A 17525-nucleotide genomic window follows, 5' to 3' on the forward strand; every position below is an offset into this window, starting at 1 on the left:
TTACCTCACCTAATGATACATCAAAACAAATTCTTTTTCAGAATCTTTAATATAGTACATTTGTGGCCTATGTTCAAAATACTTTCTAATATAAATGTTAGTCAGGAACATCCAATATTGTCAAGTTTCTCAAAACCATGTTAGAACACTCCACCGGGGGGCAGACAAGCAGTTAAAGGTTGTGGTGAGAAAAGGTTAAATGGACAGTGTATTAAGCAAGGCACCTCGGTCCAGCACATCGCCTGGCTCTGTAAAAGAGTGTTATTCCTCTCCCTGCATGCCAATGCTTTGTGGTGTTGCGTGTATGTCATTTTAATTCCATGCTAACAACTTCTGATCACTTCAGCCAAATTGTCACCCCCACCACCACCATCCTCTGTCACACATGTGCTGCTCACAAAGACATAGTCTCATTCATCGTTCCATCAAAGAAACTCTATGCTAATTCCCGCATCATGTACTCCTGTCTCATTTTCCTCCATTTCATTCATTCCACACTGTTCCCCTGTCCTAGGCTTTCTATAGCTGCATTGCTCTGCTCTTACCATTGCTGGCCTCCAGTGAAACCCAAAGAGCCCCCCGAAACCCCTTCCCCCTAGGTTGGATGTTGTTTTGATTATGCGTCCTCAGTGTAGGTGGCCCTTCCAACACTTTCACCGTGTCTGGATGGCAACCCCCACGGTCTCACCCCCCATCCCTCACTCCCCCACCACAGCTCACCCCCCTGCTGGGGGCGCAATTGTGGCAGGGGGGATTATGCGAGTGGGAGGCTCGTAAAGGGCCTGCCAGGCTCCTTCTGTGCAGTGACGGATGGCTGCAAGACTGAAGGGCCGATTTACATGAGAAGAGGGAGAACAGAAGCCCCATTCAGCTGGCCTGTCAGGGAGGACTCGGGGACAAACTGCGTTCTTTCCAACTAGCCCTCTTCCCCTCTGAGCTCCTGTTTGCTTCTTTATCTTCTCCTCATCCTTCCTTCTTAATTCTGGCTTCCCTGATGCATCATGCACCTCATCTCTTCATTTTCATCCCACTTCATTTCCATTTCATCCCTCTTCATTTCCATCCTTTCAGATTTGTTTCCAGTTCATAACAAAATCTTTTTCTTACCATTACAATTCTTTAAAGTTTACGGCTGACAATAGGCGATAATATGGATAAAATGGGATCAGATAGATGCTACACAAACCTAAATTATTTATAGTCTTTGTAGACAAGATACGGCAACTGAAACCTTACGGCAACACAGAAAAAGTTTTTGCATCAAAGTAGTAGATGATTTATGGAATTTTCTATATAAAAGGACTTTATTAGTTAGGTACCTTTTCATTTATGTATTTATTCTACCATAGGGTGAGAATTATTCAAACTTTTTTTTTTTTTTTTTTTTTACCAGTGGTAACATTTTACAAAATGACAATTATGTGACCCATGACTGCCTTAAGCAGTAGCTGTAGCACAAGGTCACCTTTTCCTCGCCTGATGTTACTCTCACAGCAGGAGAAACATTGTTCCAAATTCTACTAATATATTTCCAATGTAAATTTTGCTGTGGTCCACCCATCATCATCTGCATTTAGCCACTGTCAGCAAAGGCTTCCAACAAGAGACTGCAGATCCACTCGGCTACTGACCATTCACACCTCTAAAGTGAGAGAAGATGCGATGTTACACACTTAGGAGAGTCACCAAGGTGTCAGAGTGATCACACTTAATGATCCTGAAACTACCACCCCAACGGCTTTACAATACCAAAAGTGAGAAGTAACGGCCAAGACAAGAATCTGTGTCAAAACTCTCTCATTCTTACTGTTTTGTGCAAAGGACAACAAACTGTCAATCAATTTGACTATTTATCTATTTAAAATAACTATTAATTTAAATAATCTATTTAAAATAAATTCTTCATATTAAAGCTCAAGTTTACATGTACATTTATTTACATTTATTGACCTTTGTTCATTAACCAGATACTTTTATCCAAATGAGGCAATACAAACAACACAATTTATCAAGCAGAGAACAATAGAAGTAGTGCTACCATATAAGATTTTTTTTTTTTTATCTTTAAAAGTGCTAGATGAGCAAAGTACACAGAGTAGAGGTGTAAGAGAAGGTGTAAGTGCCGATTTAAAATATATATATAATTTTTTTTGAGTGTGGACAAGTTAGGGGTCAGTTAAGTGTTCATGAAAGAGGTGGGTCTTTGGCTATTTTTTGAAGATAGTGCTGGATTCTGCTGTCCAGATTGAGGTTGGACGTTCATGCCAACACTGAGGGACAGTCAGTTGGGACAGTCAAAGGGAAAGGGACGTCATGCCTTGCTGAGTAGGCATTACATTTATTCATTTACATTTATTCATTTAGCAGAGGCTTTTATCCAAAGTGACTTACAAATGAGGAAATACAAGCAAAGCGATATATCAAGCGGAGAACAATACAAGCATTAAATGTAAGACCATGACATTATACTACCAGTGGGTATTCTACTTTGAAATCCAACTAGCATATGTAAATACATATATTCTGCTTTGAAATCCAAACACTATGTTTACTTTTTTAAGTTTACCTTTATTATGTTGTGATTATCATTCAGAACTGATTATCATTCAGAACACCTCAAACAATTCTTTCAGAGATTCTGGTTTGACTTTTGCTTTGTAACCTGATCTGGAACAACTCCTCAAAATCGTTATATCCCTTTAAAAAAAAAAAAAAAGGAAACTTATTAATTACATTTTAAAGGCTCAGTTTAGTTGAGGTTATCGGATGGACATTCATTTGTTAAGTTTGTCAATTTCATGTTTAATTGGCTGCAATAATTAAAATACCATATACTTAATGCACAGGAATGAGAAGTAGCTTGTCACAATGCTGACGGAAAGCGTGTTTGTCAATTTAATGTTATGCTTGTACAGTTGATATCATTCTGATAGCTCTGGTAGAAGAGCTTAAAACCCACTCATCAGTGCTTTTCTTTTGCACGGCATGAAATAACAGCTTTGTCCCAACTTGTTTAAGACTTACACTTTTCAACTCCTAAAACATGGGCTTTAGAGAATACCAGAATGGTCACAGCCAGCTGGGGGTGCTGCATGTGTATGCACACATAAGGATATACTGCCTTATTCACTATGTATATGTGCACGTGTGTATGTGTGTATTTTGTGGAGGTGGGTAGGAGTGGTGGTGAGAGGAGGCATTATAAATGTAAAGCCCCAACTTTGAGCCGCTGAGTTGTCTTTGTTCGAAATCAGACTGATTAATCTGAGCACAAAGGGAGAGAGAGCGAGAGCGAGAGAGGAAGCGGAGAGGAGAAAAGGGAAGATAGTCCTGGAAAAGCTCCAAAAAGACGTTGTCTTGGAGACGGAAACGGGAGAGTGGAGCCCCACAATTCACAGCTTGATTGACATTAGGGTGTAACGGTCAATCTCAAAATGACTTCACAACTCATACTCTTGCAAACTCCATCACACACCTTTGTCTGCACAAAAACTACCATCTCGCACCCACACCCTTTTTGCTGAGTTGTGGCTGACACACTAAACGTCCCACACCTCCAGAAACTCTTGACGTGCACAACATAAATTACCAGCACAGAAGCAAGGTGGAATAATGTTTCTGTGTATTGTGGCCTTCTGACACATCTCAAAGCAATTTGTTACATATTCAAAGTACATAGTTTAGGGCCTATTAACAGTTAAACCAACAGTAAATGGTTTATTATTGTTCTACATGTTTTGACATATAAAAAGTGATGTATTTGACTGAAAAAAGTCTGTATTGGGGAAATTAAACCAATGCCCAAATTAAAGTTTGCAGATTAAAAATCAGTGCTGACTTGCAGGTTTTAAATCCAAGACGAGGTTTAAGGATTATATCAGAAAATGTATTCTTTCTGCTCTACTTGAATAATTTTATTTGTATTGTATTGAATTGTATTAATCCTGTCAGGGATCTCATGGTGATTTTTGTTAGGATTAAGGATAGTAACAACAAATGGCATGGGTATGTGCAGTGAAAAATTAAAATGTAGTTATTGAAAGTAGTTCTTACAGAAACAGACCTGCTCAAAAGAGAACGCAGCAAAAGACTGGAATATGAATGAAAAAGAATTACAGTTTGACAAACTTGGGCAAAAAAAAAAAAAAGTTCCTATTTTCTAAGCTACGTTTAAAACATTGGATTCATTGTGTGTGTTTGGCATTTAGATGGTCACATTTGCTATATAATCAAGGAAGAAAACTGGCAAGACTCTAGTATTTTTGTACAATCAATATAAAAACCTAAAGTTGGAAGTTGAAAGTGTGGAAATGGGAACAATTCCCATTAAAAATAGCCTACTACTGGGGGAAAAAATGCAGTAAAACTACTATAATGACAATACATTGACTCTAACACAAAGACGTGATGTGGAAACTTCATAAACCTTCTATCGAGGTTCCATTAGATTAAATAAATAATAATTTCTTCATTATATAAATAGTCTGTATAAAGCGGCATAGACCAGCTGAGTTTAAGCAACAAGTGCGCTTTGGCCCCGCCCCTGCACTAGATGGCTTTATGTAAATTAGATGAGGGTAGGACCCCGCGCTCTGATTGGTCCATTGTGGAATACAATTTTCCCTAAAACCACGAGCGGGTAGAGACTGTTTTTGTCATGCCTCCGGTTATTATTCACAGAGTAAATCGCTGTTCAACAGGTGGCTTAGTAGAGTTTGTAGTATCGCAGTCGTGATTTAGTTATTCTCTCTTTCTATCTACGCTAAAAATATCCCACTGCCAGCCTTTACTAATCAAAGCGTCGGAATGGTAAACTTTTTATGACACGTGGAACTTTTTGTTTGTTTGTTTTTTTTAGACTTAGACTTTTTTTTTAATAGGTTTTTGTTGTTTGGTGTTTTATTTGGTCGGGTAAACTCGCCTAGTGTGTTTAGCATGCGGCAATAAGCTGCACCTGCGCCCTATTATTTTGCCTTGAGTTTATTTCGGCTGATACTTAACTTTTTCGATTCAAACAAGCTTCCGTGGAAGATCACCATGATGTACAGCATGATGGAACACGAACTTAAGACCCAGCCGGGTCAACAAAATCCTCACCCGAACGGCCAAATCATGTCGCAACACGGCGGCTCCGGAAACGTGCCACAGGCGGCTCCGAAAAGCGCGTGCCCGCCCGGAGTAGACCCCATGGACAAAGTGAAGCGGCCCATGAACGCGTTTATGGTGTGGTCCCGAGCTCAGAGGCGCAAGATGGCCCAGGAGAACCCAAAGATGCACAACTCGGAAATCAGCAAGCGCCTGGGCGCCGAGTGGAAACTGCTGACCGACGCTGAGAAGCGGCCGTTCATCGATGAGGCCAAGCGGCTGCGCGCCGCGCACATGAAGGAGTACCCCGATTACAAGTACAAGCCTCGGCGCAAGAGCAAGCCACCAATGAAGAAGGACAACTCTGCGGCGAAGTATCCTCCGCTCCCCGGCGGTAGCCTGCTGGCCGCGGCGCATGCGCAGAGTGGGAGTCCGCGTGTGGACAGCTACGGCTGGGCTCCGACTGGAAGCTATGCGGCGGTACAGGGTGACGCTCTCGCTTACCAACAGCAACTGCACCGGTACGAGCTTCCGCTCCAGTACGCAGCGCCCATGTCGCAGTCCTACATGAATGGCGCCAACTCCTACAGGTCCGGTATTCATCTTGTACATTAAAATAAGTGTATCTTTGTAATCAAGTCTGTAGGCTGCCAAATGATAGCATGCGTTACAGTTAAAGTACTGGTAAAGTACTGTTTTTGTTTGTTTTTAAATCTAATTTAATTATGCCAAACGTCATGTTAACTTGATGACTTGAATTGTTTTCACATCTGATAAAATTTAGTTTTATCTGTATTGCTTAGTTCAACAAATTGTATTTTTTTGTGTGTGTGTGTAATTGTGCCTGTATAATTGTGGAAAATCACACGTCAATTATTGCATTTTACTTGAACACCTGTTGGATAGTATTCCTTCCTCTTTGGTTGGGTTTCTCATCATGTGGTTATGATCTTTCCCCCTCAGCCCAATGTCATACAGCAGCAGTCCCCAGCAGCCCAGCCCTGTAATGTCTATGGTCAAGCCAGAGGCCTTCACTCACTCGCCCACTGGAGCAACAAACCACCATCGTGGAGCAGTTCAAGGTGACCTTAGGGACATGATCAGCATGTACATCCCTGGCGGTGATGTAGGGGACCCTACAGCACAGAGGGGCTACCCAAGTGTCCAGCAGCACTATCTGGGCAGTACTGTGCCCCTTACACACATCTGAAGTGGAGGAGGAAAAGGACTGGGAATAGCTCAGCTGGATCACTACGTAGACTTGTAGTGCAACAAGTAATCTGTATGGATTCTTGGTGGATGTTGTGAGTACCTGTTGCACATAGGAACATTTTCTACCTCTTTGAGTGATCTTGGTCTGGTTTATTTTTTATTTTTGGTCCCCCTGTAGATTTGTTCACTCCCTTCCTCTGGCCCCCTTTTTTGTGTCCCCCCCCCTTTCTTTTCTGCCCAGAATCTCACCTTCAACGCAGCCTGGAGGTTCTTTCCGCAAGAGCTTTCTAATATGGATGGGTATGACATGTCTGTGTAACTGCCATTTTGTGGCTGTTCACAACTTTTGAAAATTTAGTTTTTATTGTAGGACATTCCTTTTGTACATATGATCCAAATTTTGAAATCTGACTGTGTGCCTTTGTGCTGTGCTTCATTAACAGGGATTGGGGATATTCATGCAGTAAAAGGCAATCATGATCAAAAACCAAAATGGGGCATAGAACAGGGGACATGGGCACACTAAAATCATGTCCACTAATGATTACTATAGTCAATGATGTGCAAATCATGTGACCTATGAAGCAAGTGTAAGCCAGTTTTGTAGTCTGTGCCTTTTTTTTAAAAATGACAAATGTGGTGATTATTTTAAGTGTTGGGTGAATTACAGCTAATTGAATTTAACAGCTCAAGAAAGAAAATCAGGCATCATGATCAAGTTTGAAAGTTGGCGGTAATTGTTTAATTTTTTCAGCTTACTTTTGAAGTACATGTAGCGACCAATCACAATGGCTATGGTCTTCTCACAACAAATTCTTTTGACGATTAAGAATACCTTACTTTTCCACACCATCCTTTTTAACAGATAACTAATATGCATTAGTTGCACAAATGAACCATCAAAGTCATCATGGGAAGTAGTCTACACAAAGAAATCCTACATTTCAGCAATAGCATGTCCAATGCATTTACTTTTTAGCATGAGACTAGCACTATGACATTCCCCTTTTAATATCTGATTTTAAAATAATAAAAAAAAACAATCTGAATGCACTGTTCTTTACCCTCCTATCAGTACCAGGTATTGCCTTAGATGAAGACTATGTACTAGTCTGTTGGAGTCTATGTGGAGGGGCTTTTACTACTTGGTTCTGAAAATTGGAAAAGGAGGGTGTATCTTTTTAAAATAACTTGTACATCCATTGGGTGCAGGAGGACCCTGTTTATTGCTTGTATAATGCCAGATTTGCATAACTCAAATGGCAATAGTAGTATGCAGGTGCTGCTAAGTGCAGCTAAGTCGGAAGCGTGTTGCTTTTTTGGGGGGTTATTTGATGGTCTAACTCAGTTAGTCTAGCGTTTTCCGTTTGTCGAACAAGTTTTAGTGTAGGAGTCTAGTGGTAACTAATGAGTTAAGAACTTTAATGTAATTTATATTAAAGTAATGAAATGAGTGAATGTTTACATTTGCCTTCCAGGTGAGTGTGCAACTTGCCGTTTCAATGTAATTTTTAAAAGTCCTTTTAATACTTTCTGTAAATAGCCTTTGTACAGTTTTTATGGCCCTTATAAGGGTCTTTTGTGTAAACAAAAAAAGCTAAAAAAAAAATAAAATAAATTGTATTAAAAAAATGTTGTCTTTGGTCTGAATCGTGTGTTCTTCATGGTATAAATAAGGATAATTAAAGTCTATTCTTATTCACTTTTAATCTTGTTCACAACATTATACACATGATTAATGTGGCTGGTTTTTATCTATTTTGTAAGGTCATAAAAGCCTTTTTGAACTGATACTTTTAACACTAACTCTAGCAAGGAGGAGAATGTACAGGGGATTTTAAAAACAAGATGATACAAAATATACAACAGGTAAAGAATGATTGAAAAATTTAACATTAAGTGGTTATTTTATTTATATATTATATTTAATAAATGATTCCTTCACATCAATCGCATAAAGGCCTAAATGGTCAAGTTTTGAGTGTGTGTCCATGTAATTATATAAATTAAGTAAGTAGCCTAGGGGTTCATCAAGACAGATGGGTATGGCATCTGTAACTGCCATATTGTGCTTGCTTACATCATTTCAGATTGATTTCTGTAGGACATTCTCCTTGGACATGTCAAATGCATCTCTACATTTTGAGCCAAATGTCAGATTCAGACATTTGCCTGTGTGCTGAGATTCCCTTATTTTATTTTTTCTTCTATTTATTTTAAACTAAGAGCAGTAGAGACCAAGTAGTCTATGCAGTTTTAACTTCATATTTACTGTTAATTTATTCTTAGATTTTAATTCGATATAACTTGTGATCTTGTTTTGTTCATTACTTTTGGCACAAGATTAACTCTGTAAGTGTGCCATATTGAACCACAGGAGAAAAGATAAGAGGAGGACTCTCTGAGCCACTTGCAGGGAAAGTTCGGGGGACTCATCCGTCACAAGGCAGAGGGCTCGAATAATTTAGGACCAATCGATTTAAATCTCTCCCCTTTCTTCTTTTGAAAACTCTCCTGTCCTCCCCCTCAGCGCTCTCCCATCCTTCTCCGGAGTGAAAGCGGCTCTTGGGTCCGGCTCGTAATTGGCCGTGTCTGAGGCAGATTGGCCGCCGCTTTTCAGCTCGCAGGTGTGCATAGTAAAGGAGCCCAATCCCGAACGCCTCCCCTGCATCGCTTTGTTCCCTTTTTAGCGCTCCCCGCCGCGCAGAAAATTAGTGTTGCCGTCCTCTCCCCCTCTTCTCCGCGGACTTTAACCCTTTCACCAAGCTCTACTATTCTCATGGAAATACAAGAGTCCGCTTGGGCTAATCGGAGGCCCACGGGAGGGGTGCAGGGCGCGCAGGAATCATGGGATATACAACCCCATTTCGCTTTAATAGCAGAAATCCTCAAAGCTCTGCTTATCCACGGCTGCATAACCTAGCTCATGGTCGTCTAACTTTAAAGCAACTCCAGGTTATAGGTTAGGTGAGTTCATTTCAGGTGTGTCTGAGCAAGGAAATGAGCAAACCTCATTCTCGGCTTTTTTTTCTTCTCCTTTTCCGAATAAAGATGTGCGCCCTATATCTCTTTTTATTCGAGACTGTATTGCAAAGCAAACAGATGAAATAAGCTCCAATCATTTACATGCGTCTAAACAATAATCTGACGTAAGCACATAAACAGAAATTATATAGCAGCTGGAAGTTGGCCAGGCATGTGCGTAATGTCGGAGGGACTTAAAGCGGGAAGCGGGATTTTCTCGTAGAACGTGTGAGGTTTCTTAGCAACAAGCAGCCAGGCTTCAACAAGTGGTTACCATGGTTTCCGCAGGCCGGTAAGCAAGTGCGCGGGGAGATCACGACCATTAGAGGAAGCTGCGATACAGAGGGGTTAGTTAACTAGGAGGGGGTTCACAAATTGTCCAAGAACAGTTTGACTGCGGTTTTAATATTACCATAAAGAGTTCCGGTTTATCTTCAACCGATCACGTGCATATAATTGTCAGTATCGTATACAGGGAAACAAACATTAAAGGTTACCACGGAGACGGGCGCGTATTTACCTGCATTCCTAGGGAAGACTACAGGCCGCGCCTATTCCGCACGCACGATACACACACACAGAGAAGAGAAAGTGTGAGAGTGTGTGCTGTTGAGCTAGTCTAATTTGTTCAATTGAGGGATTACAGACAGGAAAAATATATCTTAAATCGTTCCAAAAAAAAAAAAAATCCCCGGAATGGTGAAAAGGACAGGTCTTGCCCTGAACTGATTCATGCTCAGAGTGCTAATTTCCCTGCTCCAAACTTAGTAATTAACAAATGAACTGAATTAGGTATTCCACTTGATTTGTGGACGGATCCAAAAGAATGCTGTCCTCGAGGGGAGGGGAAAAGATTAAACTTGACACCCATTCATCCTCTATGAATTAATTAACGAATACCACTAATATCACATATGCATTTTTAATACAAGAAGTAACACAATCAATACCATGTCTAAGAACTATTGGCTTTTTGAAAATAAAAAAAAGGTGGAAAAAAAAGCTTATTAAATGGTTTATGGGTTTCACTGTGTGGCCAATTTTACTTGCAGGATAAACTAGTAGGTCTCACATCATTTGCAGCCACCACCCCCCTTGATTATTTTTCAAATTCAACCACTAAGTATTTCTCACCCGGGTAATTACCAATCTATGTCTATACTCCACAGAGTGTAATGAATAAAACTTAACACATAGTCATTATAAAAGATTTAAATGTCGAGAGAGAGAGAGCGAGAGAGAGAGCGCGCGCGCGCGAGAGAGAGAGAGAGAGAGAGAGAGAGAGAACGAGAACGAACTGCTCGATCACTGACTTGCACAATGTGTTGACAGACCTGCCCGAAATGTTGTTTGCACGCAGGTGAGTGAGTGGGTGTACTTTTTTTTTCTTCGTCTTTCTAATACAGCTGTTCCGGTTGGTTGAAATGCCACCAACGCTGTACACATGCATGTTTGACTCACCCTCACATAACACAGCTGAACATCGCTCTCACGCAATAGCAGCGTAGCTCTGCAAGAGGAGGGGGAAAGATCTGACTGATAACGTCTGTTATGTCTGGATGATATGGGTATGTGTGGATGTCCATCCACCTTATTATCAATAACTGTCAACAATTGGTATTTAAGCAGTCATTAAAAAAACATTATCACCAAAAATAAACAAAAAAGCACCGTGTCCACCCTTATTGAGCTGTCCTTAATAAGAAAACTTTAAACTGTTATATTGACACAGACATGTCTCCTCACCATGGGAGGGAAGTTTCTGCCAAATCTCTCAACACTTGCTGTCAAGGGTTACATTTTTTTTTGTTGCTGCCAGATTGGCATGAATGACACGTTGAGCTGGTGAGTCGCAGTAGTTGTTTAGAACATGGTTTGTGATCAGATCAGACACATGGACTCCTGCAAATCACTGAAACATAGAGACTCAACTTCAAACAAGTGGCACTGAGCCACACACAAACATCAGCTATTCATTTGCCTCACCCCTGGCAAGCTGGTGATATGCTACCACTATCAAGATAAGACAGTTCCTCATGTAACAAGTCGTTTCTGTCAAAGTTGCTGTGAAACCAAAGTATTTGGTCTATAATATAAACATTGTGTAGGTAGAACTTCTAGAAATACAAATACATCCAAAATTCTACTTTGGTTGAATAAAAAAATGGAGACATTTACAACTGAGAAGTTCCATTCAAACAAGAAGGAAACTATTTCAAGAACATCAGAAATAAATATGCATAAATGCAATCTTGAGATTTTATGCAAAATCAAAAGCATAAGAAGACACTGTTCGCTAACTATTTTTTGCTATTTGTGGTGAAGGCTAAGACTGAACAGAGAGATTTATACCTGAAGGTATGAGGTCAGAGCCCACCTTTGTGAGCAGCTGCAGAGGGCATTGACAAAGTATGTGTACATTAGACCAAGCCTAATGCACCTAATAGTATTTGCCAAGAGTGGAGAGAATGACTGACAACTAACACTAATGAACCACACCCTGGACTAGACTGGTCCTGCAGCAACGACATAGAGGGAGGGGAGAGAGAAAGACACACACACACACACAAACAAAATTCCAAATGACAAAAAACTGACAAAACTAACTTTAAAATGACAAAACTGCTTACTGACTTATTAATTCATAATACTTCATACCTTAGATCTTTTATACGGTGTGGATTATTTCTATATATATATATATATATATATATATATATATATATATATATATATATATATATATGTGTATATATATATATGTATGTATGTATGTATGTATGTATGTATGTATGTGTGTGTGTGTGTGTGTGTGTGTGTTAATAATGTTTCTCATTTCTTGTTCAGCAAAACAAGAGCTTCATTTTAGAACCTAAAACAAATCTGTGACAAACCGGTCTGGCACACGAACGTCTGGCCGTTATCGTCACTAAACAAAGGCAGGGCAGTGGTGTGTTCCACTGATTAAAAGATATGGACATAGAAAATGCACTCTCAGGTGGGGGGAGATAAGCATTTGGCCCACACACTGAAGAGATCTGAACAGCTGTGCTTAAAAAAAAGAGAGAGAGAAAGAAAAGCTGACAGACCATTCACTACTGGAGAAGCCACCTCAAGAGCAGACCTCCCAAGAACACAATGGTGATAAGACCAAGTTTATCTCAACACATATTTCACTATCACACACCTCTCGGTTTCAAACCTTCTATTTTATTCTTAATTTACAGAAATGAGCAGATCACACTTCTTGGGGCTTATATTAATGCCCCTTTTATGTGAGGTTTGATCTTGGTTGGATTAGATGTATTGGCAGAACTATTCCTATTTGTTTTTTAGCATAGGAAACTCTGCGATGCAGATGAATTTGAATAGCTTGAATTGCTGTATTGGTTTAACTAAAGTAACGCTTGGGGTAAAATGCCTTGAAAATGTGATACTATTACATTTAGAAAATAAACATTTGCATCACTGAATGATACAGGTGAAAGCTACCACTGGGAAGTGTGTGTGTGTGTGTGTGTGTGTGTGTGTGTGTGAGAGAGAGAGAGAGAGAGAGAGAGAGAGAGAGAGAGATAGATTAATGTTGGTTTGAAGTAGGATCACAGAAGCTATTGTGTAATTGGGAGCAGAGTTTAAGAGTGTATGCAGTAAACCACTAGGCAATCTGCTGCCCTCTACAGTCTAAATGAATCAATAACCACACAGTGCTCTTTGTTAGAAAGCACCAAGCTAAAGGACACTCTGGCTTCGAGTTTATTACAGTTTAATTCAGAAGATTAATTCATAGTGTATGTTGGTGGACCCACTAACTAGGCAAAAAGAAAGAAAATATGATCAATATAGATCTTATAGAATTCATTGTATCCAGTAGTTTAACTAAATTAACTGAAAAAGCTTAAACTACTAAGGAAGCAAATCAAAACATTTTAATGGACAAACTAACATTTCAGTTCAAAAATTCTAATTTCCTGCAACCGACCATTCAATTTGTTCAACTCACCACTTTGTTTATCCTACAGCAAATATAGGCATGTTACAAGGACAAAGTGCAAAGGGCATAACTCGCATATATATTGAACATTCAGTTATTATTTGGTCATGGCTAGTTATTACTAAACTGAAGAATTCTGTTCCATTCTGCAATAATCTTAAACATATCAGATCTGTACAAAAAAAGCAAACATTTCTGTATGCAAAATTTAGATGTGTTTGGAACAAAACATTGTGGTAACACCATCTTCAACACCATTTCACACAAACAGAAATTCAACAGTCACATTTTAGCTGGCCTTTTGTTTTCATTTGTGATGATTTACCTAAGCAACTCCTAGAATAAATCAGAACATTTATAACGGTTACAGAATATAAACAATGAACCCAAGAAACAATAAAAGTAATTCCCACGGTGCACAGGTTTCTAAAAATATGAATAAAATTTCTCCTTTCCCTGAGCTAAGGAAATGATGAAGTAAGTAAAACTGGACAGCATAGGCATTGCACCCTATGATCTTATACAGTCAAAGGAAACATGATCAATTATTGATATAAGGGGTCCTTCTGGAAGTTTATTTTTGGTCCTAGAGTTTAGTCCACAACAGTGCTTTATACTGAAGGCATACCTCTGTATTTAGAACTCTCCCCTCACTACTTATTTAAAGTGTGTATGTACCAACACTGTGAAAGCTGCTGCTTTAAACAAGTGATCTCAAACGAGATCAACTTCCAAAACCACATAAATGGATTTCATTCCAAATTTACAAATAGATTCCATACACGTTGCTCAAAGCAGCAAGTTAAATGGAGTAGACATAGAGCACTAGGAGCCTGCCTCGGCGTCTCACTGTTTAGTGGCAGGTTTACTCAGCCTTCTTCTTAATTGCTGGACTGACATTCCAGTAATATAGAACCTGAGCAGCGATCAGGCCATTACAGCAGGATGAGATGATGTAAGAAAGAGCCATCAGGGAGTCACCTGTCTCCTACAGAAACATACAGGAAAATACAAGACACATTAGAAACTTATGTGCAATAATCGGTTTTGTCTGGGTAAATAAGTCTGAAGAACTGTTTCCACTGATGATGGTGCAATAGTTTTCAAACCAAAAACTAATCAGGGAGTCTGCAGGTAGCATCAAGATAAATTTAGTAGTTTTCAAGCTTTTTTTTTCCCCCAAATGTAATTTAATAGCACATTTGCTTTGCATCTGCAATGATATACCACATATACATAGACTATTTTAAACATGTTATATTTATGTTTATTTTACATCTTCTACAGAAGTAAGTTTGCTTAAAAAAAAAGTTTTTACAGCACAGTATGCAGTGCACAGTTGAAGTAGTGAGAGTATTTACTTTTCTCCAGCCAATTAAGGTACAATTTTCTTATATCAACATATTTCTGTGGACACTAGCTGAAAAAAACAGCTTGAATGCAATATATATTTATATGTTAATCTATGTCTAGATTTAGTTTTACTTATTAAAAAAAATCTGCCAAAGCAACAAGATGGATACGAATAGAGTGTGCGGTTAGATGATTTATCTCATAACCAGGATGAAACATGAACTTTGTAGCACATGCACAGAAAAAATGCTTCTGAAAGAAGCTTTGAACACAGGGTGACTGCAGAAGCGGTGGGTTAAGGGATTGCTTATTGTATGCATTAAGTCTTCCTAAGATCAATGGACCAGAACCATAACCAGAGCCACCAGTGTGCATATATTGCCTACATACCTGTATAAGTAAGCAAGAGAAGCAGCTGGAATAATCCAAATGTTCTCTGTAAGCCTACCTGCACTGTAGTGAATATACGTGCCAGGGAACCGGCAAACAACAGGAACACAGAAATAGCCGACAGCTGTCCCGTGTGTCCATTCCTATAGTTGGTACTTGCCTGAATGAGCTATACACAAACAGAGAGGTGATTTAATGCTTTCTGGGGATGACTTTCCAAATTCAGTTAAACAATGGGACAAGTGGTCACCTACCCTTCCAAAGATTATAGCTGGCATGTTGGAGGCTTGTATGGTGGTGACCACAGACATGGGGGTAAGAGGAGAAATGAGGACAATCAACAGGCCAAAATAGATGACCAGAAAGCCCAATCCTGCAAATAACCACACAGAAATGATTAAATTAGTGGTAATTTATCATCTTACTGATGCATTATTATTATTATTATTATTATTATTATTATTATTATTATTATTATTATTATTAATGTGCAATCTGGTACCTTTAATGGTGCTTCCTTTATAATGCTGGATAAGAAATCCAATAGTCACTGTCTGAAACATGAGGAATAAAACTTCACCCCAGGCACTGTGAATAAAAATGCAATTTAAAAACAACAATAACAAAACAAACAAATAAACATACAACCACATTTAATCACTGAAAAATTTTTTTTGAAACAACTTCTCAAATATCACATTAATTAAACGTACAGAAATATACAAAATGCATGACAAATTTCAGCAAGATAATGAGCAAAAAGTGAGTGGCTTAAAACAGAGTCAGGTCTGTGTAAGCAAATTGATGGATACCGTTTTAAACACACACATTTTATAATATTATATATATATATATATATATATATATATATATATATATATATATATATATATATATATATATATATATATATATAACATACACACACATATATACACACATGTATACACACACACACACAGTGTACTCTGACAAGGCAGTGGCGTGTTAGTGAGTGTGGTGTTGAAATGAGTGTTGCTCAAATCACTGTGGTGTAAATAAATAACCATCCAACACATCTAGCCATCAGTAGTCCTGTGGTTATGGTAAGAAACTATAACACAAAAGAGCAAGTTGCACTAATGTTTGTAATTGTACAGTTACAAAGTGTACCAACAAGGTAGGTGTGACGAAGTGAGCAGTAAATAACCACTTATATCAGTGCTTAGTGCTCCACACACGAAACTGTTCAGATTGGGCCACCACCCAAATAATATCTGTTCCACGGTTGTCATATAGTGTAAAATGGTCACTGAGTGTATACAAGTGTTTTCAGTTCAAACTGTATATCAGTGTTGTGACACTCAGGCCTACCTGAAGGGAAAGCTTTTGGCGATACTGTAAGCCATAGTGCCTGTGATGGCAAACAGCTCCAGCATCACAGATTTAAAACTCAGTCCTTCTGCACTCTTAGCACCCAACAGTTTCAAGATCTGAGGCAATTTCACTGTGCAGAACAAGGAGGACAAGCATAATAAGTGATGCTATAACTAGGACAGGGTTTTTTTTTGTTTGTTTGTTTTTTAAAAAGGAAACATAATGAAAGCAGAGGTTTTTCCTTACCAAGTACAGAGCCAAGGATGATTCCAATGCCTAAACCTTTGCTAATGATTATCTTCAGACAGTCCACTGTGGGAGTTATAAAAACATTATGAGACACAGTAGATAAAGGGACTGTGGCTGTGTATTTGTGGGATGAAATCATTTACTTTCAGACTAGCATGTGAAAGCGCGAGCCTGAGGCAACCAATGAAAATGCGCCCTGTGTAAAGCCACGCCTCTAACATACTCAACATACACAACTGACCAAATCAATAAATATCTCTAACAGTGGAAATAGTATTACTGTATAATAAATAAAGAGACACTTTGATACTGCACAAAATGGATCTTATAATTTGGCTGATTCTTCCTCATGAGCTGTAGTAAGAATTAGAAAAGAGACGGATAGCGGACATTAACAGACTTTACCCGTCATTCATTCGATCAAGTTTAGAAGTGAAATTTAGAAAATCTATCCATCTCTCAACTCAAAGTCAATGACAACTTAAAACATCTTCCAGTCTAATTAGTAAAAATCATGATCCATCTTACCATGCAGAAAATTAAAATTCAGGAAGAACTCGTCGTAACATTTTTCTGGCATTAAATAACTGACCAGAATGTTTTTGAAAGGCTCCATGAATGATGTAGGCACAGCTTTCTCAGAGGTCGCCATTGCGTTAAATTGGTAACCGTTTCTCTCCCTTTCTTTCTTTCTCAATATAATTCAACTGACGGATATTCGGTCGTCCTACAGCCTGTGTCTAGAAAATCGTCCGAAGTCCAGCATCATTAAAAGCTTCACTTATTTAAAGTCATTAAGCGGAAGTGAGCAGTATTTCAGAGCTCAACACACGAATGTCTTTTCTTCTTCTTATGTTGTTTAATG

The 17525-nt window shown here is 38.9% G+C and overlaps 2 protein-coding genes across 3 annotated transcripts; one reads left to right on the forward strand and one right to left on the reverse strand.

The window, feature by feature from the left end:
• Positions 1-4592: 4592 nt before the first annotated feature.
• Positions 4593-7929, forward strand: sox19b (SRY-box transcription factor 19b). 2 transcript variants are annotated; one of them, XR_001813157.3, is made up of 3 exons: positions 4593-5675; positions 6049-6389; positions 6539-7929. XR_001813157.3 is itself a non-coding variant. In XM_017471939.3 (2 exons), exons 1-2 carry the CDS (start codon positions 5038-5040, stop codon positions 6293-6295), a joined length of 885 nt encoding a protein of 294 aa, XP_017327428.1. In that variant the 5' UTR covers positions 4593-5037; the 3' UTR covers positions 6296-7929. The 2 variants fall into 2 exon arrangements, 1 of the variants encoding a protein (XP_017327428.1); XM_017471939.3 differs by having other exon boundaries at positions 6049-7929.
• Positions 7930-13051: 5122 nt separating this feature from the next.
• mpdu1b (mannose-P-dolichol utilization defect 1b) lies at positions 13052-17525 on the reverse strand. Its single transcript, XM_017473010.3, has 7 exons — positions 17189-17525; positions 16658-16723; positions 16409-16541; positions 15558-15643; positions 15310-15428; positions 15114-15224; positions 13052-14300 (listed from the first exon to the last, which is right to left on the reverse strand). The coding sequence occupies exons 1-7, from the start codon at positions 17310-17312 to the stop codon at positions 14178-14180; spliced, it is 762 nt and encodes a 253-aa protein (XP_017328499.1). The 5' UTR covers positions 17313-17525; the 3' UTR covers positions 13052-14177.

The sequence above is a fragment of the Ictalurus punctatus genome, chromosome 7 (assembly GCF_001660625.3).
Source record: "Ictalurus punctatus breed USDA103 chromosome 7, Coco_2.0, whole genome shotgun sequence".
Classification (NCBI taxonomy): domain Eukaryota; kingdom Metazoa; phylum Chordata; class Actinopteri; order Siluriformes; family Ictaluridae; genus Ictalurus; species Ictalurus punctatus.

What these genes read in the sequence shown, in the direction of transcription:
- sox19b (XM_017471939.3), top strand. Translation starts at nt 5,038, where the DNA reads ATGATGTACAGCATGATGGAACACGAACTTAAGACCCAGCCGGGTCAA. An exon ending in AATGGCGCCAACTCCTACAG is followed by an intron (nt 5,676 to 6,048) that starts GTCCGGTATTCA and finishes TTTCCCCCTCAG; the next exon opens with CCCAATGTCATACAGCAGCA.
- mpdu1b (XM_017473010.3), bottom strand. Translation starts at nt 17,312, where the DNA reads ATGGCGACCTCTGAGAAAGCTGTGCCTACATCATTCATGGAGCCTTTC. An exon ending in TAAAGGAAGCACCATTAAAG is followed by an intron (nt 15,429 to 15,557) that starts GTACCAGATTGC and finishes GGTTATTTGCAG; the next exon opens with GATTGGGCTTTCTGGTCATC. An exon ending in GTATATTCACTACAGTGCAG is followed by an intron (nt 14,301 to 15,113) that starts GTAGGCTTACAG and finishes ATGTTTCTGTAG; the next exon opens with GAGACAGGTGACTCCCTGAT.